We start from the raw sequence: 21,761 nt of genomic DNA, 5'->3' as shown, positions 1-21,761 counted from the left end.
CTCGATTACCAGCAAGTCCCACATTCACCGCCTGTTTGTTGCTTGTGATGATTTTTATAGGCTACATAAACTTAATACATTCTTTATGACACACTAGAATGTGCAGATAAAAGGACATCTTTAAGTGTGTATTTATGCAACAATGATAACTTCAAGTAAACATATTTAATATGATTACATCTGTTTTACTAGCCTATATTGTCATTCATTATTTTACCTGTTTATGCACAGGTATCGCTATGGATGCCCCACAGGTGGAGTTGTCGCTGACAAACAGAACTCTAAAAAAAAGTTTTCTGCCTACTATTCCGTCTTATAAAACATATAACTAAAGTGTGTAAACCCATAAGACTGGAATATAATTTTAAGATGTTTCATTGAAATAACAAACTAATTTAACGTATTCCTTACATAGAGCACCAGGTTCATTATTAATGAAATGCTGAGGTGATTAATCAATACACTATTTTAATGTTAAATGTAATTTATCAAGAAAAAATGCTAAACATTTTCTGGTTCTACCTTCTATGATGATTTCCAGGAACATTGTTTATGGGATATCTATATGGAATGCATCCAAGAATAGTTATATTTTGGTTTCCAATTAAAAATCTCCACTTCACGTAGAAGTTTTAATTTTAATGTAAATTTACCATGAGATCTGGGTTGAGTTGATGGCCCTCTGCGACTCAGTTAAACTGAATAGACAAGGTCATAAAAAAATGAAATGGGTCCGTTATCAGTGTGGTTTGGTGACATCATGGCCGACAACCAGTCCCTTTAATATCAGTTATTCGGAGCATCTCTATCCAACCAACCAGAGCCATAACATCCCCAGGGACATGTTTCAGACAGACTTATGCAAAACTCTGCTCAGCAACTTAATAAGTCCTTTATTTGCAATGTATCGTGACCCCATCTGTCTAGTTTCCGATGCAAAAGAAGCAATAATTTCTTAAATAAAGAAAGCAAAAAAAAAAATATTTACAAAATTCCAATACAACTAATAATCAACGGATTATCTAAAGCACCTCTCTGCATCTGGACAACTGCTGTTTCTGCTGATACACTGCAATTACATCAGCAATTTCTCGTTTCTGAAAAATAAACTGAAAAACATTTTGTTTGTTTTTTAATTATATATTTACAGAATGCTCCTGAAATAAGTTTCCACTTACAGTAGAAAAGGCTTTCAGATCATTTCTGTGTTGTTGTTTTGACTGTATATATATTTCCATCAAGTCAATTTTCTGTAGATTTCAAGTTTTAACTGTGATTGGGTCATTAAGTGTCCTCTACGACAGCTCAGGTTTAGGTACAGAAGAGGTAAAGATGAAGAGTCAGTGTGGTTTACTACTGGGGATGGGAGAGGATGGCTTAGAGGAAGCATTAAGACCACCCCCTAGTAGTCAAAGGTCAACACCAGTCCATGTTTCTGTCCTCTAAGTTCATCATGGGAAACAGGGAGAGAAAATACACAACCTTTGCATTAAAAACTCCATTCATCAAATTAAGATTAGTTCATGTACATTTGTCTATCGAAGTTTCGTCCACTGTATCATTAATAGAAACACACTTCAGTCATGCTGCACACGCCAGAAAGGGACAAAGACATAAGAGCCGAGTTTGGATTGAACACACATTATGGCATGACGATACCCACGTTTTAGGGAACCCACTACACCACACACCCTGCGGTTCATCTTGCAGATCTGATAGGATGTTAGGCATTAGAATTATCTAGAACCATAAAAAAAAAAAGCAGCCTGTTGGTTTGCGTTATTGTTTCGTAGTGATGTGGGATACTTCACACCTCGTTAACAAGCAATCCTGCTGAATCAGTTTTCAAGTTTATTTGATGAGGACACTTGCTGTGACAAGCAGGTGGGGGAAATAATGAGGAAGCAAGAGAGGAAGTGTAGAGAGAAATTATTGTTTTCTGAGTCCATCCCTCAAAGAAAAGAACAAAAAATAATAAAGATTTATCCTCATTGAGGATTGATTTGAGTCTGCCTCTCTGGCAACATTGTCCATGAATCTCTGCAAAGCCCCCACCCTGCCAGAGGGGGGCGGCAGCTTTCAGTTCAGTCTTTTATTCCTTGTCAGACTCCTCCTCGGCCTCGCGGAGCCAGGTGAAGAAAGCGGTGACTGATTTCAAGGCCACACCTTTGCCTGTTTGCTCTGCAGGGTCTTTGCTGGTCTCCCATTTATAGAAGGCATCCTCTTTAATAACGTCCTCGTCGTACAAGGCGTCGAAGAACATGCGCAGCAGGTCTGCAGAGAGATGATACAGAGGTCAATAAAGTCAAAAAATTGCTACATTTTAAAAACACTTCTTTCCCTCTCTCTGATGTCACTTTTCCACCTACTAATCAGAACGTAATAAAGGAATGAGCACAGACCACCATAAACACTAGTAGTTTATGTAAAGTGAGATTTCACATTTGAATCATCATTTTGTGCCTATCAATCGGTCCCAAGCTATGGTCTCAATAATGGCCATATAGTGACAAGATATAATAACAGCCATGACCCAAACGGTATATGCTCCACCAACTTTAGCATTTGTTACAGGGCAACTGTATGAAAAGGTTTTTTTTTGTCCACCTCTGTACATTTAGCTCCAACACCTTACTGCTGGCCCTCTACAGGTAGAATATTACTCACTCGCTGGCTGCTCCATGTGCACCATCAGAGCCTGGAGGGCGTAGAGGGCCTGCAGCTCCTTCTGCTCATCAGACAGGTATCTCTGCAGCAGACTGGCCCTCTGACCGATCTGCCGTGCGTCCACCCTGTACGGGTTGTCACCTGAAACGAGAAGAAACAAACGTATTCATTGAGATAAAACTTTTTGTAAGCCATGAAAATGTGTACTCTAAAAAGGGTTGCAAAATCAATCACATATTGTTTCACCAATCAATTATCATAGAACATTGATATCTCCGTAATACTGAAACATTTCAACAAGGCGAATTAATGCCACTGCTGTGAGACGAAAAGACAAACAGAAAAAGAGAAAGGATAATTTTCGCCCAAAACAGACAGCCCTTCCATCTCCATGCTGCATTAAATTTACTTACATATGATTGCAGACTGACACACTGATGTCATCAATGCTCGCACAAACTGGTTGGAAGCAGTTTGCTGCTCATCCAAGTTAGCCTGGGGAAAAAAAAACAAAAAAACATAAAAAAATGTTCAACAGAAGAAACAATTGACTCATACATACGCAAATGACAAGTTTTACAACCGGCAAGGCATATTCAAGTCTGAAGTACAATATGAGCTACATCAGAAGTATATTTCACCCACCTCGACCCAGTCTCTGATGCGCTGGTTGTTGGCCTTGTCCTGGAGGAGTCGGTCCAGGTGTTTGCTGAGCTCCTCTCCAGAGAGGACCTTCTTCTCATCCATGTCCTTTGACTCCATCTCCTCTCCTGTGGTGAACTCCACTTTCTAAATTACATAAAGAAAGAAAATTGAAGATTACCTGAAGTAATTTACTTTTAAATTCTTTATTTTTTCTTAAAAATGGACAACCAAAACAACACTAGGGGTATGTAGGTATTGCTATTAGGTCATTTATGTCAATTGGCTGCAATTAAATATATTTATTTCTAGATGATACACAATCAAGACATATTGGCACATTAGGTTTCTGCTTTACTATGAGATTGTACGAAGCCCTTTCATTATGGAGTGTATCTTTTCCATATGAGAGCTTACAATCTGTTATTTCACTGTGCCTCCACCAAACTACATTGAAAAATTAATTTTAAAAAAAAATTGTGTTTATGTGTCTTGTACTACTGTGGCCTACAGACCTGATCGGTGACGAACTTGTTGACATCTTCATCCTCGGGTAAGAAATCACTCCAATTGAGCCCACCCTCAGTCCACATGGCCCCGACCTTCTTAGGGGTCTGATGGGGAGAAGAAAAAAAACCATTACATTCAGAGAGTCTAAACTGTCTAACGGCACAAAGTATTATGATTTTCTTAATGTACAACAAGGTGTAATGAAACAATGTTAAAAGGTTGCACTCAATATAGACATAAGCAATGGGTATTTTGGGATTCATATAGGACGTACCATTTCTTTGCAGAGCAACTTGAGGATTTGTACTAGAAGCACGCCAGCCTGCCCCAGAGGCACAAGAGGCTTTGAAATCTCCCTGAGGATGCAACACACATTCATTGAGTTACTCATTCAATTTTCAGTCATTTTATTTATTACCATCATTTGTCAAATCAGTTATAATTAAGGGTAAAAATAAATAAAGTGAATTTTTGTGAAAAGAAAGGGAACGATGGACAAAAGAGTGACTACAGACACGTCAAATATTTGTGAGAAGCTGACAAAGGTGTCCCAGTTATCCCACTGAACCAGATTTGATGTTTTTGAACTGCATGTGTACAATCTGTATATATCTGTTGTGATGCATGTTTAGGGCCAGAGCACTGCCTAACAAATATTGCTGGGTCAAAGGTAGCAGTTTCTGACCAATCTCAATCCACAGGAACTAAGCTTGCTCAAGAATCATTTGATTTAATTATGTTTGCTGACTTCCAGCAGTGTAGCTCACCTGAAGAGCTGTCCCATAGGGATGCCTCCCTCATGGAGCATGGGGGTAATGAGTTCAGCCAGGTAGAGCCAGATGTGAGGTATATCTATGGCCGTGTCTTCTGCAGCCTCCAGGGTCTCTTCTAACCTACAGTCCAAAAAGCACAATGCACTCAATCTCACTTTTACACACATACCTGCGTTAGGTTATTTTGCATGAATCAGTCCATCAAGAGAAAATAAGGATGCAATTTACAGATCGGAAACGCAGTGTGGCGTTTTTCTTGTTCAAGCTCACCCTTTGTAGTACTGCGCTGGGGGCAATAAATCTGCCTTTACAAGTTGTTGCAGCAACAGGCCCATGTGTGCTCTAGCAATGGTGCTGCGCTCAAGCGTCGACTCCACGCCGTTCCGCACAAACACATAGAGCAGCGAGGCACTGTTGAGTTCCGTCACACACTGCAACGCCTCCTACAGCAGCAGCAGAAGACACAAGATGTCATATTCCGAGCATTTGCTGGTAAAGCCGGATAATATGCACACATTTAAGGAAATGCAGGTGCCATGTTTGTACCTTCAAGTCATTAATGTGGAGGTATTCTTCTATGATGGCATTCGACTTCTTTTCCAACTCTTCTTCACTCAAGGCAGGTTTTGGGAGAGGGGGAGGAGGAGTGGGGGCGCTCTCACGCTTAACTGCAGAGAAAAAATTGTTATTAATATTAATTAATTTTATTCCAATCTCTGTGTGTCCACACCTTTTCCTTCAGGACATTTTTCTACCATTATGTCCCATTTTAAATCTTCACTTTTGCTCACTGGGCTTTGTACCTGGGAGATCTTTGCTTGGGGCCCTGTCCTGGCTGCCTCTGTCTCTGCTTCCTCGGTCCCTGCTTCCTCTATCCCGACTACCTCGGTCCCTGCTTCCTCTGTCCCTATTGTCGGTCATGCTGGCCACGCGGCGCACCGGCTCAGTCGAGGCCCGAAGGTCTCCGGCCCTCCCGCCGCGCTCCTGAGACTCTCTGCTGAAGCTTCTCTTGGTGATTTGGTTCCGGGTGCTCCTGTCGTCACGACCCTCCCGTCCCTCGCTGCGATCGAATCGGTCAAACCGATCGCGTTCACCCCTGTCTCTGTCGCCACCACGCTCGCGGCTTGAGCTTGACCTAAAAGGTTGGAAGTGAAACAAAAAGGTCCACATTTATCATAATGTTGTGCCATCCAATCTGATTAGATATTAAACTGGTTGCTATCAGGTCGCATGCATCTAAAAAACATATAGGCCACTTATTCAGTGAAGGAGGTAAAGAAAACAATAGGAGCAAGGTGCGAGGACAAGACATTTCCCTTGGTGAGAAAATATCTGCAGCTGCTAAATACCTCTGAGGAGCTCTGCGATCAGAGTCAGTTGAAGACAACAACGAAGCAGACTGTTGCAGGGCTGAGAAGCGGTTGAGGGTACTGGTAGCTGGACGGCCAGAATCTTAAAGTGGAAAAGGATAGATTAACACTCCAACCACTAAAACATCTTAAAACCACCGTCTTTTTGAAGAAAATGTTATACCTGGCTCTCCGCTTGCTGGTTTTGCTCCAGTTCCTCCACTGCTGCCTTTGCCCCAGCTACCCCACATGCCTTTTCCCCCTGGAGCCAGCAGTTGATTGTTGAAGTCCAGAGAACCAGGCTGACGATGAACACAAAAGTTCAATTACAAAACAATTACAAACCAGTTACATAAACATTTATGCAAGCCCCAAATCATCAAGTAAAATATAAGAACGCGTAATTCTTAAGGCTTGTGATTTAGCACAATAAGAATAAGTGCAAGACTGGGGCCATTTCCTACGAAGCACCCAAAACACACTTCAAGACTCAGGACATTGACACTTTATTTGACTATACTGATGCGTTCAGTTAAACTGAATGAAACCTTAAGCTGTGAATTTTAGACTGTAAATTTCGTGACAACTTCTGTGTTAGACTTGGACGTTACCTTTGTGATCTTGCTAAGGCGAGTGGTGTCGATGGGTCTGTTCTTGGAAATGGGCACCGTGTTCCATCCCTCATCCTGTGGCTGGCTAGTCCGGCCACCTCCTGGTGTGTGAGAGCCACGGCCCCCCATGTTCCCGCCCATCCTGCCACCTCCTCTGTCTCCTCCTCCCTCTTTCTTGGACAGGAGCTGCTGCTGAACTTTGATCTGTTCTCTGTGCTCCTCCATCTCTGCCTCCTTGTGGATCTGGTCGATTGTTTTAGGACCCTGGTCTCCTCTACGAGGCACCCATCCACTCTGTGGACCAAAGATGAAAGATAGTTATAAAACAGTCCAACACCTGCCATTAATGTCTTCATTCATGGTTCCCATGTGACTCCTAATCCCCGTGGAATACATCCCACACAGTTTAAAACAATTTCAGGAACACTTAGCATTAGTCACCACCATAAATGCTTATTTTTGGCTCCAGTTATGGTTGAAGTAATATTTACCTTTCTGAGATCCAAGACATCTTGTAGCATGAAGCGGATTCTGGATGAGGTCTTTCTCTCTTTGATTATCTTGTCCATCTGGTTGAAATACTGATCCATACGAGGCTAACAGGGACAGAAAAAAAGAGCAGCTTTTATGAGTCATGGCTACAAAACGTCAACCTCATAAATATAAATTGAGATGGATTTATATGTAGAGAACTGTCTCCTCAGTTCCTCAATCCCATCACTAACAATCAGTGGCCCAGACACGTGGCACAAAAATAAAAGTCATCACTAGAGACAGTTGTGTATGTAAATACTTTCTAGGGTTTTCTAGGTGTGTCCTCCAGTAAGAATTTACAAAGCCGAATGGTTAAATCTTGCCTATAGTTGACTGATATTCCAATCATGTTTTGTTTGTTGTTAAAAATAAAAAATATATATTGAGTGTTCTGTTCGTATTCCAAAATAGCTTTACAGTATATCATGATTTATTTGGAGAAAGCAAGCAATTCTATGTAAAATCTGACATTCAACACCCCCCATATTGACCGTATGAACGATCCTTTGTTTCATGACCACATTGTCCACCGCTGCAACCATTCAACAGTCCTTTGATCAAATCATCGAAGAGTCAACAATTCGGGGTCGCCCCTAATGTGTTCATGCTTTATTCACCTTGGCCTTCTCAAAGTCCAGGTCTTTGCCAATTGTGGAGAACAGCCTGCAGAGACACTCCAGAGACTCTTCATCATGATTCTTCAGTAGTTTCACTACACAGTCGTGCATGATGGCCTCTGTCAGCATCTTCAGCTTGAAGAGCTCGCCAATGAACTTTATGTTACCCATTGAACGCCGGCGAGCCTGGTCTTTGAAATCCTGAAGCTCCACCTTCAAGCGCTCACACTCCTCTCCCTGAGGGCAGATATAAATAGGGGTTTGTGCTTAGTGCTGGGGCAATATGATCAGTTTAGTCTAAGTAAACAACAACACCTGTGGTGGTTGTGACGGTGCGGGTAAAGGATCATATCTCTTACTTCTTTGGCGGCTTCTATTTCTTTTTGCTTTTTCTCAAAGATTTCATCATCATCCTGGTCCTTCTCAAACTCTTTCTGGCAGCGGTTGAGCAGCAGTTTGCGGAAGTTCACAAAGAGTCCTGGCTTGTCGGGCATGGGGACTTTCAACTGGAGGAGGAAAACAGAATACAATTAAACATTTTTAATGAATATACACCATCTCAAATATAATTATGTGGCCTAAAATGTGATTATATAGGTCAAAAGGAACAGTAATTCAAGTGTGCTTCATTATGAACATTCAGTAGCCCAGACACATGGCACAAAACAGAAGTCATCATTGGAGCTGATAAAATCCCACAAGTTACCCCCAAAAGGCAGCGGCACATGTTGGCATAGGCCACAGAGAAGTTGGGCTCTGAGATGGCCTTCTCAAAGATGAGGTCAATGGTTCCTTTCAGCCTCTCCTCCGTGTCTATTGTCAGCTCTGTCACTTGTTTCATCAGCTCCTGAAACTTCTGAGGGGTCAGCTTGTTGAGGATACTGCGCAGACGCTTGAACAGCTCTCGAGTCTTGGCCTGTTCTGGATCGTCATCTTCAACTTCCTCCGGGGCACGGTTTCGACTCGACTTCTTTACCGTGGGCTTCCAGGCTTTCTCAGCCTTGTTGAGCTGCACGTCGTCGCCGAGGGACATGCTGCTGATAATTTTCCTGGGCTCTTTCCTCTGACCTTGCTGGGAGCGACGTGGCCCAGGTGGCTAAAAGGAGGGGAAAGGATGCATTTTAGAAAAGAAACCATGATCAGAAAATAAAAACATAGAATTATGAATAAAATCACCAAAGAAAGAAGAGACAAAGTAACTGTTGCGTGCTGTGGTGTTTGTGTCTGCTGTCTCGTGTCTCTACAGGTACCTGCCTGCCTCGCAGCTGCAGTAAGGGATTGAGTATAGCTTTTTTCAATAGGTAATCAGGGCTGGAGTATAAAGGGGCAGTGGGCCATTACGCCAACGTCCATGTGTGTATTTTATACTTTAATGAATTCCTTTGTTTGTCCATATACTTTAGTTTCCCAGGTTATCTTCAGTCACTACATAACATTCACTCACCGGGCCTCGTGGTCCTCCCACCGATCTGCTCCCAAGGTTACCCAAATACGAGGGAGTAAAATCAGGACCCACATTCATCATTCGAGCTGGGTCAACAGGACGCATTGGAGTCTTGTTTGCCTGAAGCACGAGTAAAAGGAAAAACAACCTTGGAGTCCATACAAAACACTGACAAGATGGACGTCAAGTTTCCCAATTCTCTATAATAATAATCGCCATGATATATTCAAAAAATAGTTATGCTAATGAGGTCATACGTTAAGTAAAATAATAAAGAAATACTTAAAATTTATGTTTCACATGAAATACATTCCACAACAGAATTATGTAAAACATCCCCTACCTTGTCCAGGACCACATCACTGATGGTAGGCAGGCCATCGGGTTTGTGCATACTGGCGCTGATAAACTGGAAACCCAGGAGGAACTCCCTGTCGTACCGCTTCTTGTCTTCTGGGTCTATCGGCTTCCATTTTTCTAAAAGATGTACAAGAAATGTTATTTCATATTTTTTATATCACAAAATACGTTGCCATTTGTAGAGAATCTTGTAGAATCTACCTTCTTTGTACTGGTATTTCTGCTCAGTTGGCTCAGATGTAACAGTAGGTTCTGCATTTTGCTTGTCTTCTTTCTCCTCCCAGGTCTCATCTACAACCTCAGCAGGAGGTTCAGGTGGAGCAACAGGGACAGGGTCGGCCTGAGTGGACGAGGGTTCAGGAGCAGGCTTGGCTTCTTGCTCCTGTGGACACAGACAGACACACACAGACAGACACACACACAGAAAGACACACACACACACAAGATTGAAAAGTATTAAGATAACTCAGTTAGTTAAAGAATGCAGTGTTTTAAAACTAAACATCCTCAAAAATATTATTGATATAGCTGAAACTGTTGAGACACGTAAAACACAATGATGACCTTGCGTTAATTTCGATCTTTGTTTTCATCTGGCCTGATACTAACCTCTGTGAAGGCATCCAGGAGGTCTCCAATTGCCTCTTTCTTGTTTAACTCCTTCATGTTCTTCCTCTTCTTTGGCACAGACGTTGCAGCTTCAAGAAAATGACAAGTGTTGACATTAAAACTGAGCACAACACATGCGGCAATCTTAACTAAGAGCCAGATTTAACTCCACCCTACCTTGCATAGTAGATTCCTCTGTAGGGCAGCTAACAGAGGCAGGAGGAGCATCCTCAATTTTCTCCTTTCTTTCTTCCCCTTTCTCCTCCTCCTCCTCCTCCTCTGCCGCCTGTTCCTCCTCCTCCTCCTCCTCCTCCTCCTCCTCCTCCTTCTCCCCCTCCTCCTCCTCCTCCTCTCCTCCTGGGCAGGCATTACCGTTTTAGCCACAGGTGTGGATTCCTGAGATTGAGAAGCATCCGGCTTGTCAACGTGTGTAGTGTCTGAAAATGCCATATCCTCAGACAGTTCCTCAGTGTCCTGAGGAAGGCCGTTGGAGAGAAGAGGCTCTGCTTCTTCAGCCGGTGTGGGTTCGGGTTTAGGGGCGGGGCTCTGCGTGGCGTTCTGGGTTTGTGGAGCAGAAGGTTCCTCTGCAGAGGATGGAGGCGTAGAGACTTTTGTTTCTGTTTTTGTAGCCGTTTCTTCTTTTGCCACGTCAACAGGAGTAAATGTTGCAGGAACCTCAACTGCAGGCTCAAACTTAGCACTGGCCACCTGCTCTTTATTTTCCAATGTCTGCAATTCCTCTGCTTTCATTTCTTCCTTTTCTGGTACCTTCTCAGCTGGTGGTGGGACAGCCTGTGGTTCTTCCATTTTGACAGGTGCCTCTTGTGCCGCTAACGATGCAGAAGGGCCGACAGGAGCGTCTACGGTGTCACCAACATTAGTATCAACTTTATTTTCCGCCTCAGGAGGAGCTGTAGTAGTAGATGCTGCAGGGAGGGAACAGGGAGACTGCAGGTCCTTTATCAATGGGCATGGCACCTCTGCAACGGCTGTAGGGGCTACAGATTGTACGGCTAACTCGGCAGGCGGTATCATCTGGTTTTCCAGTTCCTGTTTCACCTCGACCACAGGCTCTGTATTTGCGGTGGCAAGAGGTGGTGGGCTTTCAGCGCTAGTAGGTGGCTCAGTGTTTTCATCTGGGCAGTGAAACATGAAATAATCACAATAAGGGAAATCTCAAATACAGCAGTGTTGCATGTTTTATGTAAACCAAAAATGAGAAAATGTACTCACCTCTTCTCGTAACTGTAGTGGTAGGCTGTGTAACTTCACCATTGGTCTGTGCAGGACTTCCATCTGCTGTGGAGGCCTACAGTCACAAAAACGTATTTAGTGTTTTTAAACTATGATGACTGCAATGGAAATACACAAATGTACAACCATTTTATGATGCCATCTTTATGAAATAATTTTCATTTATAGTTAAGACCGCATCAAAGATGTGTTGATTAAGCTCTATGGTCTTTTTTAAGACTGTAGTGTGTCCTGTGTATTGTATTGCATTTTATAGTGTAGTAAAAGTGTTTCAAATGTTTAGACCAAACCAGCCGCCAACTCAATGTACTTCTTAAGTTGAAAAATATATATATATATATATATAATATATAAATAAAAAAACTAGCCCGATAATATAACCACAGCTCAAAACATCAGTGTTGTGCATTTGCTTTGGCTTTGTATTGTTTGTTCTGTGAAACTGCAAGATTTGTACTGTGCTGATAACAAAATGTTAGCACAGAGATGTGTAAACATGCAATTCCCTATGAAAATGAAGTAAGTAAAGCTGGTTTGTAAAGAACATGTATTTAGCTCAAAATGTTCAGGTACTGTAATGATCTGCTAGAGCTGTAGTTTTTTTCTTTTCTTTTTTAAATCAGTTAGGTTTTTATGTGTAATTAAATCATAAGACATCAAACTGTAAATAATACATTTTTGGAAAACAAAATTCAATATTGTTTTACAGATACAACGGTCTACCTTCACTTTATTTTCCACACACACATTAAACCAGCACAGAATAGCTGAAAACAATTTAGATTTCTTAAAATAAATAAAAACTAAATCCTAACCACAGCTTCAGGACTTCAAAGAATTCTGTCTTTAACCATAAACACAACCATGCTTGCCTCAGATCAGAGTTTAAATGAGTCAATAAAAACTGGTCTTCCAAAAATGCTTCTTACCTGTGGAGGAGTCGGTGTGGTGGTGGACCGTCCACCTGACATGATCTCCTCTGTGATATCACGCCCGCCCTGGTTGGGGTCTCGTATCCTTATCTATAAGCAGACAGGGTCAATATTGGTTAGGTTTCCTCGAAACATGTATTCGCTTTAGAACATAAAAATAAAGACAGTATGTTATGATGCTGTCACTACTGATCTACAGCTGTCACCCATCATGACAAATGCTATTGTTATTTTTAGGTAAAAGGGAAAGTTCCACATTGAACAGACAATACACTTTCTGTCCATTCAATTTTTTATTTTTTTTTGACCTCAGAGAAGAGGTGTGCTGCCCTTTTGTTGTGACACACTACCGGTTTGCGTTCCCTCTTTGGTGGCCCTTGTGACTGTGCGGGTGGTTGCTGAGGAGGCGGGGCTTGTTGCTGTTGCTGGGCGGGGTTGATCATGACCGGTGCCGGCTGGACAGACTGAGAGTACTGCGGCTGAGCTGGATAGTATGCTCCTGCTGAAACAGTAAAATGAAACAAAACATTAATGAAAAGAAAACAGACGAACGACGAAGCTTCACACTAAAGTAAAAAGTCCATCCGGGAGTCACAAGATTTTTTTATCTTGTAGCTATGACCAAACATGAAAACCCTGCAAGGCTGTTTGTAGGTGTGGACCCTGTTCATATAAAGACCTTTGTCTTTGACTGTTGTGTTCAGACGCCGCTACATTCAGGAAGTGTCTTTTTTTATATTTATTATATATATGAATTACGACTGCTTGAATTTGTTGATGAAGACCATGTATAGCAATATATATAATAATTTTGAGGAGGTGAAGCATTGTGATGCATCGATTTGAAATGTTGACAAGACAATCATAATCAAACGTGAGACCAGTGAAGATTCCCACCACTGGTTACGCACACACGCTTTTGAAAGAATACCCTTCACATTCAGGCTGTGAAGGTCGAACAGAATAGCATTTTAAAAGTCCTGTGCAGTAAATGAGCCCAGACAACATTACTTGCAAGCTTACAATTATAAATCAAGCCACTTGCAATCCAGGATTTCTTTCTTTCCTTGTCATCACATGAAATACACATCATTTAATAAAATTTGAATCATGTGACTTTGTTAAAAGTGGAGTTTTGGCCCAGCTAGCAAGAAATTTGCAGCCTGGCAGCCGAGCGGCACACTGCAGGCAGACTTTTCAGCTCACTATCAGCCCTGTGTTGGCGGCCTGCTCGTCCTCAGCAGTAAATCAGGGTGAGCTTGATTTCAAGGGCGAGTGCTTTTTTGCACCTTCCCCAAAGTGTAAGGATATTGTTAGAGCAACTGGTAACAGCCCAGCCAACCCCGTATGTGTGGTTTTGCTAAACAGTTCAGAATTGTTTAGATTATAACCTTTAAATTATTGGCAACTATATTGTTTACCTCTATCTACAACCTGATTTAACCTATACTGCACAGACTGTGTGCATAAATGAAGGTGTACTTTCTTGTGGTATCATCATTAAAAATGCAATCATTTATTTTGCTAAGGCTTCACTTTTTGTTTAGAAAAATACTTATAGTGGAATGATTATTTTTTTATGTATGCGACTTTGTACCCCATTAGCATATAAAAGTAAACGTGGGTGTTAGCAAAAAAAAAACTTTTCCAATGCTATCAGCAACAGGAAGTGCCACAGAGATTTTTGCCACTAAAGCCTGCTGACCAACACACAAGCACACACACTACTCACCAGGGTAGCGCTGGGAGGTGAGAGGAGCACCGTGGAGAGAGAGACGGCCGTTCTCTCGCCCGCCCCCTCTCCCCCCACCACCCCGCCTCTCCCTCGCAGCAAGAGAGGGCTCTGAACCAACGCAGCAAACGAGAGGAAGGGAGTGAGGGACGGGAGAGGGAGGAAAAAAGGAGAGAGGGCAGGAAGAGACAGATGCAGAATGAGTTAATGAGAGGATCCAGAGGAAGCAGGGTGTTAAAAAGGTCCCATGAAATGAACGGCTTTAATGTATATATTGCCTTGTGTTCCTGGCTTCATCTTATTCTTATGTCCACTGTTTTTTTCTTTTCTTCATATCTTTAAATGAAAATCATAAATTTCTTACTTTAACTTCTGTTCACCGTTTAATTTTGAGTAAATATAATCTGAGGTTATGGTTTACCCACACAATGCCAGACATTTAAGAAAAAATGTGTCGTTCAGAAAATGAGTATTTGCAACAGGAACACAAGAAGTGTGTTTGGGTTGGTTTAATTTTTGAAAAATTGTTTTTCCAAGTGCAGCGGTTGCGGCAACACTCAAATGCCTTGGCATTTTAAAGTCTTTGTCCTGGATACTTTTGAACTTATTATTATTCAAATTAGATCCATCTTAACATTAAATCCCACCAAAACAATATGTTTGTATGGACATGAATCCAGCAAAAGAACAAAATTGTCTCAAAGCCATTTCATGGAACCTGTAAGGCAGTGTCCGGTGAGACTGCAGATAGAAAGAACACAGGCCAAAGCAGAATCAAGCCAGACCACATGCAACTGGCCGTTCACCAAGTACAACAGTGTTTTGACACAGAAAGACATTAAACACCCAAACCAGCCAAGCAAAACCACAAGAAACCCAGCAATACCTTATGGGCAAACACTAAAACTACATGCTTATACTTTAAATGTGTTAAGTGAGGTGTTCTGTTGGTAAGAAGTCATTCCCTTTAACGGATAATCCTACGTGTATGTAGTTGTGCTTGGTTGTTGTTTGTCTTGGTCAAAAACCCTTACCATAAGCAGGGTATTCAGCAGGGCTAGTTCCCGGATAGAAGCCTGCTGTACCGCTGGTCACAGGATACTGCTGAGTAGGAGCCATATATGGGGCCCGATACTGCAGAGACAAAATATAGGGTCAGAGACAACAATAGATGGAACAATTAAGTTGGGAGAGCATCAGATCAATCCCTGCCACCTCAACAGTAAAAGATGAGACCCTTTTGGAACCCTGATTTATGGTTCTGCGGAGACTCCACACAGAGGTTTTGCCATAGTCTACGTAAGTGGCCTGAAGTTTAAACTTGTGCGTTGGTGTGTGTGTAGGGGTCGATCTCTTTAAGAGAATAGCATGAATGGCATGTGTGCATGTGTGGGGCGTGTGCGGTATAGCAAATGAGAAAGTGACAGGGATTTGCTTTGGAGCGACTGCTGACTCTAGGGTCATAGTGAAAGAAAAAAAGGGTCTCCCCTGTTCTTTCTGACCACTGTCGGAAAATGGTAGCAGGAAAAGTTAACCCTATCCTTGATTTCACGTTGTTTATGAAGCGCGAGAACACGGAAATTAGTTGGGGGAAATACAACGCTACCAAGCCACGCCCGAGCTACGCATAGTTCCTTTTGTTGCAAAGTACACACCAGGCTACGGCATAGGGTCGGTCTCTCCACATACCCACGAGGTTGATTTAACGCAGAAGCATAAATTGGCCTTATTACCTGTTTTTGGTAGATAAAAACTTGCACATTTGTGTAGCATATCCAACTCTCCGTTCAGGCTATTGGAAGCAGATGGAATGATTTTCTCTGTCAGTTAGCATAACATTTTGTGACACTGGTAATTCTAGGCTACTTCACAAATGATTTGGACCTCAATCCGTTTCATTAGAAAATGCTGTCAACTGATTTTCACTTGCCAAAAACTGTATTTCTCAGTGGCAAAACAAGCAAAATGAGCTGTCAGAAACTCCTGTAGGTTAAACTGGGGCTCCTAAACAATCGTTTTGTTCAGTAGTTTTTTCTCACTCTGTAGGACCAGATACTCTCCTATTCAAAGAGAAAATCTAGAGTTGTTAGGTCGACCGGTAATGTGTCATTTTTTTCATCATCATTTTAACAAAACAGATGATTGCTAATTTGAACCAACCTGTCCAGGTGGGATAAAGTAACCCTGAGGGGAGCCAGGAAAGGACATCATCATCATCTGTGAGCTGTGCGGGTAGACTTGAGTGGGTCCGACAGGTCGTGGGCCACTACTTGTCTGTACCCTCGGAGCACTGGTGGCCATGGCTGGTCGGTTTTGATAGTAACTCTAGAGAACAGATAAGGGAGATAAAGAGGGATGAAGAGTATATCCACCAGCAAACTTTTTGTTCTTTGTGTGCATTTAGTGTCTTTACGACGGACGGACGGGCGGACACACACACACGCACACACACACGCACGCGCACACACGCACACACGCACACACACACACACGTTAACCAAAGTTAGGAGGGGGAGAGGGACGAAGAGAAAAGCGGTTACCTGTAATGCTCTGTATCCACCCTTCAGCCGCACAACACATGAGCAGAGAGTAAGATTAAGGTGAAAATGAGGACAAGAGACAATGTGGAAGGTTGAGATTACAAGGTGCAAGAAGGAAGAGTATGAGAGGCAGCAGCAAAATATCTCTCAGCCATGAACAGTAAGCTCCAACAACCACATGCAACTCTGTACAGGTCTGCATAAAAGTAAGATCCCCTGAAGTCCTGCGAGTCCCAGGTTTGAGTGGATTAAAGAATCCCTTTAGGGCTCCAGGTGCATGCGAGCAATGAAACAGTGTCAGAATGCTGCAGGTACTAAAATCAATTTTCTAAATATTTAACTGTTCTGTGGAGGTGCACGATGTATAAAGAATGAGGCTTGGGAGACTTCTGATATTAAAACATTGTGAAAAAAATACTATTTCACAGGGTGTGCATAAGACTGACATGACACCTGTTATGCACGTAAAGAGTCTTAACAAATCATTTAGACTGTTGTCATTTGGTAAATTATGAAACATTTAATGCAAAGTTCAGTTTGAGGTATGACAACTTGATATTAACCAAGACATCAATGTCTGTTATGATAAACTTGACATTAACCTAGACAACATAACCTGCAATAAATGTGTCATAGCAGGCCTAATTATCACACTTAAAGAAACTATTTAGTTTTATGTGTTAACATTACAACAAACTGCCATGTGTGGTTGGTTTTGACATTGGCTGTCATGAGACCATTTTAACTGTCCAATGAATATTTTCCTTGACCTTAAGTAAAGAAGTACTATTTGGACATGTCAGAGATTTCATAAATAGTATAAAGTCAGTTTGACATTATTATTTACAGAGTTTTGGACAGATACTAAAGTATCCGCTAACTGTAGTTAGCTGCCATTAGAAAGTGCACCATGTTCATGATAGGTGTTATGTCAGTCTTTAACTTCCTACAGAGAATTATGAATTTCTAGAATGAGAGATAACCCTTAATTTAACTGGACCTCAATTAACTCATCTAATAAACACTACGCCATTTTCATTTAATTCTCCAACAAGTGAAACTGAAAGCATGTATTACACTAAAGAGACAGTGGGGATGTAAGGAAAAGTGATTAGTGTTAGTACCTGTTGGTGTAAAGTACGGGGGCCTGCAGCAAACTGGGAGGACAGCAGAAGAGAGGAAAGAAGTCAAGATTGACATTTAAGGAGAAACATGGCAAATAGGCCAAAACACACACACACACAGATTTAGCCAAAGCCTTATAGCAGGAAAAGCCGTGTCAGAAGTCTTTGTGAAAGAGTAGGAAAGGGAGGGTTCCCATACAAGGCAAAATATCACATACTTAGACACGGAATGTAAAAACCTTAAAAATTATATATAAACATGCTGTGAAAAATACCTGTCTTGGCTGAGGTGCAGAGTTCATTTGTGGAGGTGGAGGGGTGGCAAAAACAAGAGAAGGTGGCTGTCCAGGACCGTATGCGGCCTTGATAGGAGGATGTGGTGGGGGGAATAGATGTTACCACATTTTAATCTACCAAAACAACTTCAATTCTACAAGGTCTGTTTCTCTCACCTGTGTCAATCCAGGGGATGGGGCAGGGTTTGGGACAGAAGTGGGCCCCGTTATAGGCTGTGGTGGTTTGTTCATTTCACGTTCTTTTATGGTTCTGCATTAGGGTGGCTGTGTGTTGCCAGCCTTTCTGTGGAAAAGAGGAGGAGCAAGGAATACAAAACAAGATGAACAATTAAGAATTAACCAAGTGGTAAACAACGGTATTGAGAGGAAATTGGTTTCAGCTCAAAGTTGATCTTTATAGTTGCCGTCATACAGGTAAGATATCACTTAACACTGTATGAAGAGAAGACATGAACCTTTAGTGTGGCATCATCAAGCCAAGCAGTGAGGGTGTGGTCTGTGGTTTTGCCTATGATAACATCACCACCTCCCACAATGTTCTTCACTTGCATATTGTCTCATGGCTCATACAAGCAGTCTTAGGGACAATTAGTGTTATAATCATCTGTGGATTCCTTGCACAAATCAGATTACAATAGACTTGTTTAACCTCCACCCAAAACTGTTATTTGAATAGGAAAGGGGTCATGGTGCTATTTAATCAATTCCAAAAAGGGGACCTTACTGTAAAAATAATAAATTTAAAAAACTGACCATGACTGAGTTAAACCACAAATAGTTACATCATACAATTGGGATCACTTCTATTGGCTTGGAGATCTACATGCCACCAAATCAGTTGCACTGTTCCGTTTTGAGTGAATTTAAGAAAATGGATACCTCAGGTCAAAGTTCGTTTACGGTGTTAACTGTAGCTTCACTGCCCCTTGGTTGTGCTAACTACATGTGCAAATAGTCCACTCAAATAACGTTAATATCCGTTTCAAAACTGACTGCAGTTTTCTCACGAAGATAAATGATTGTATAGGTGCTGGAATATCTTAGTCAAGCTGGATTAATGAAATCTGAGGAATACTACTAGCAGACGTGTCATCCACCTGCTGACACAGGAACTACCGTTAGCTGCTAGCTAGTGCCATGCTTCTTCTAGGGCATCAATGTACAGAGCTACCATATGGTTCTATTAGCAGAGATGGCTATCAATCTTACGGACAGTCAGTAAATGTGACAGGTAGTCTAGGGAACGATTCCCAATGTGTCTTCGCTATGTTATAGTGTGAAAGGACATTTTACTGGCCCGCTAACATGGCAGCATTCCCGGCCGAAGCAGGTTAAATCGTTAGCAATCAGCCAGCTAACGTTACGTGTCCCACTATCAGAGGTTTTTGCCTAGTTACGCTACGTGGCTAAACGTAGAGTCCACACTTAACCTTAAAGTACACAGAGCTCAATGTGATAGTTCTACTGTGATTATGGAAAATATGACAAAACAAAACTTGAGAACAGCAAATAAGCCGGTCCTCGTAATAATGTTGCAACACTTGACACCGATTAGGTTACAGTTCAGCTAACGCTGGTTATCGGTTTAGCCCTGCCCTACGAAATGTATTTAATTACAGGCCCAGCGAGCAAACGAGACCATCAACCTGACATTAAACTTGAGCCAACATTGTGCCAACAAGACAAACAACATCAGAGTTTCAAACAAATCGTTATAAAAGAGAAGCTAACTCTAAAACACAGCAAAACGTCGTTTTTAAACCATGACCCAGTAGCGTTAGGGCTAACCTTACGAAGCCTCAATGATAACGCTAACGTTAACACCAAATGAAGCTTAGCCACGAGAGCAAGGGACCCTGGCTGTCACTACAGTTAACTACGCAGCTCGAAATAATGCCTCGAGATTAGGTACCTACCTTGAAACCACCTTTAAAACATTCAAACTAATTTGGCTTCATCCGTTTTAGAATTCTGGGAAAGCTATCCTAGTGTGAGGATGACAGCCGGCAGGGCCTCAACCAGCTAACATAAGCTAGCTAGCCTGTGTGCCTTTGACAAAAATGAAGCCAAGCTTGGGTGTACTCCAAGCTAGCAATAGCACCGTCAATTGGTTTTATTCTTACCAGGAATCAATAGTGAATATGTTGTAAGATGGTAACTCGGGGAATCGGCCTCTGATCAGTCTTCTGTTAATACAAGTAGTGGTGTTGCAGTTTCCTTGTCCTTTACTCCAAAAGAAAAGTGATGCCCTTCTTGGCTTTTGACTTAGCGAGCTAGCTAGCTGACCGGCAGATGGGGGTGAATACTACTACTGTCACTTCGGTTTAAATCCCCGGGCGTGCAAAAGTGACAGTGCTCAAAATCAAATAATATAGTACTTAGGGAGTACTATTGACAACTCCGATGGCCCCGAAAAAAGCCTCTGGACCGGAGGTCCATGATCAAGGCGTCGATGGTGACGGATTGCCGGTTAGGTATGTACACAACTGTCGCATCAGTAGGCTCAGTGCGAGGCCATAATGCGATGTTTCTTGGTCTATGGAGCCGGTGCGCGGCGTGCGCCTCCAAGTCGCATGGGTAACTTCCGGGTAAATTAAATTTTGATGCCGTTTCCTTGGTCATGTGATACAGGAGCTCGGCTCAATTTATCAACCTTCGCCTCACATATTAGCTGAAACAAACACAGTATACACATGTCAGGAATTTAAGTATGTAAAGTATGTAAAAGGCAACTGTTTTAAGGCTGTACGGTTTTGTGCAGGGTGTGCTAAATATTAATATGCATGTAAAAAAAACTCACTCAAAACTCACGGTATAACATAAGTGACAGATAATAAGTTAATCTTCACATATTTGCACTTCACTGCATTTCGTTGCCTTGTAGGCTACCTGTACCTGTGTAATGACAATAAAATTGAATCTAATCTGATATTTCTAGAAAAACCACAAATCCCCACATATGAGAAGCTGGAACAATCCCGCTCCCGAGTTTTACTTAAAAAATGACTTAGATGATGAGATTAATTGATTATCAAAAGTTAATGATACATTTTATATATACTATTAATACTACTACTGCTACTACTACTACTACTACTATTACTACTACCATGTACTACTAAAACTAATATACCTAATACATAACATCAGCTGAAATGATTAAGGCACTATGGTGTGCCCTGCATTATTATCTGCATATTTTGTGGAGGGGCACATTTCTACATAAATTAGAATTTATTTTCTAAATTGAAATAGCTTTCATTGCCAAAAACAGATTGTTCAATTTGGGCCTTAAGTTAATTTTTACCCTGGGGCCTCAAAGCAGACTTGTTTGGCTACAAGTTTTGACACGAATGACCCCCCCCCAATATGATTTATACATGTATTTAACAATTCCTTTCTGACGTCCGTGGAAATGCAGCTGAAGGTGCAGACTGACGGACATTGCTGCTGAAATGGAAAAATAACTTCCCTTGTAGGTAAAATTATGACAATAACCAGTCATTGTTTTGGTGATTATTTAGTAGTGATATATTTTGTAGTGCATATCTCATCACGTTCAATTACCTCTCATACCAGTTATGTTAATCAAATCCATGCAACTTTTGTACAAGTCCTTTTATACCCTGGGGGTTTCACATGTACAGTGACATTACAGCCAATACGTCACAGTGTTTGTTCCAGACTGATTTTGCCATTGGAAGCAAATTTGATAATATTCCTTTTACTCTTTCATTATGACACTTCTTTGCACTTTTTAGGGAAAT

At 41.7% G+C, this 21,761-nt stretch overlaps 2 protein-coding genes and 2 non-coding genes across 11 annotated transcripts in view; 1 reads left to right on the top strand and 3 right to left on the bottom strand.

Annotated features, from left to right (window-relative positions):
• The window catches only part of clcn2a (chloride channel, voltage-sensitive 2a), a 57,738-nt gene extending 47,787 nt beyond the window's left edge, over window positions 1–9,951 (top strand). Inside the window, exon 26 of the transcript XR_004334264.1 lies at window positions 9,936–9,951. The gene's annotated coding sequence lies outside the window, so the exon portion shown is untranslated. The remainder of the gene's footprint in view (window positions 1–9,935) is intronic.
• Window positions 874–20,558, bottom strand: eif4g1a (eukaryotic translation initiation factor 4 gamma, 1a). Of its 8 annotated transcripts, none has more exons than XM_032530633.1 (34): window positions 20,118–20,558; window positions 18,151–18,277; window positions 17,974–18,060; window positions 17,699–17,731; window positions 16,575–16,595; window positions 16,195–16,359; window positions 15,069–15,168; window positions 14,035–14,145; window positions 12,611–12,804; window positions 12,300–12,392; window positions 11,350–11,425; window positions 10,468–11,252; window positions 10,294–10,396; window positions 10,117–10,205; window positions 9,709–9,889; window positions 9,491–9,624; window positions 9,148–9,267; window positions 8,410–8,799; window positions 8,063–8,209; window positions 7,704–7,940; window positions 7,044–7,148; window positions 6,553–6,846; window positions 6,126–6,243; window positions 5,942–6,044; window positions 5,396–5,727; window positions 5,139–5,260; window positions 4,863–5,035; window positions 4,587–4,712; window positions 4,094–4,175; window positions 3,825–3,923; window positions 3,313–3,456; window positions 3,081–3,162; window positions 2,668–2,808; window positions 874–2,274 (listed from the first exon to the last, which is right to left on the bottom strand). In XM_032530633.1, exons 2-34 carry the CDS (start codon window positions 18,223–18,225, stop codon window positions 2,093–2,095), a joined length of 5,244 nt encoding a protein of 1,747 aa, XP_032386524.1. In that variant the 5' UTR covers window positions 18,226–18,277; window positions 20,118–20,558; the 3' UTR covers window positions 874–2,092. The 8 variants fall into 8 exon arrangements, with proteins under 8 accessions (XP_032386524.1, XP_032386525.1, XP_032386527.1 ...); XM_032530634.1 differs by having other exon boundaries at window positions 10,471–11,252; XM_032530636.1 differs by having other exon boundaries at window positions 12,653–12,804.
• LOC116699851 (small nucleolar RNA SNORD66) lies at window positions 7,249–7,325 on the bottom strand. Its single transcript, XR_004334528.1, has one exon. It is a non-coding gene; the product is annotated as a small nucleolar RNA SNORD66 (small nucleolar RNA).
• On the bottom strand, window positions 8,328–8,387 carry LOC116699852 (small nucleolar RNA SNORD66). The gene has a single exon (XR_004334529.1). It is a non-coding gene; the product is annotated as a small nucleolar RNA SNORD66 (small nucleolar RNA).
• Window positions 20,559–21,761: the final 1,203 nt, after the last annotated feature.

The sequence above is a fragment of the Etheostoma spectabile genome, chromosome 12 (genome assembly GCF_008692095.1).
Source record: "Etheostoma spectabile isolate EspeVRDwgs_2016 chromosome 12, UIUC_Espe_1.0, whole genome shotgun sequence".
Taxonomy (NCBI): Eukaryota; Metazoa; Chordata; class Actinopteri; order Perciformes; family Percidae; genus Etheostoma; species Etheostoma spectabile.
Note: the sequence above shows the minus strand (reverse complement) of the source record. Positions and strands in the feature narration are given on the sequence as shown.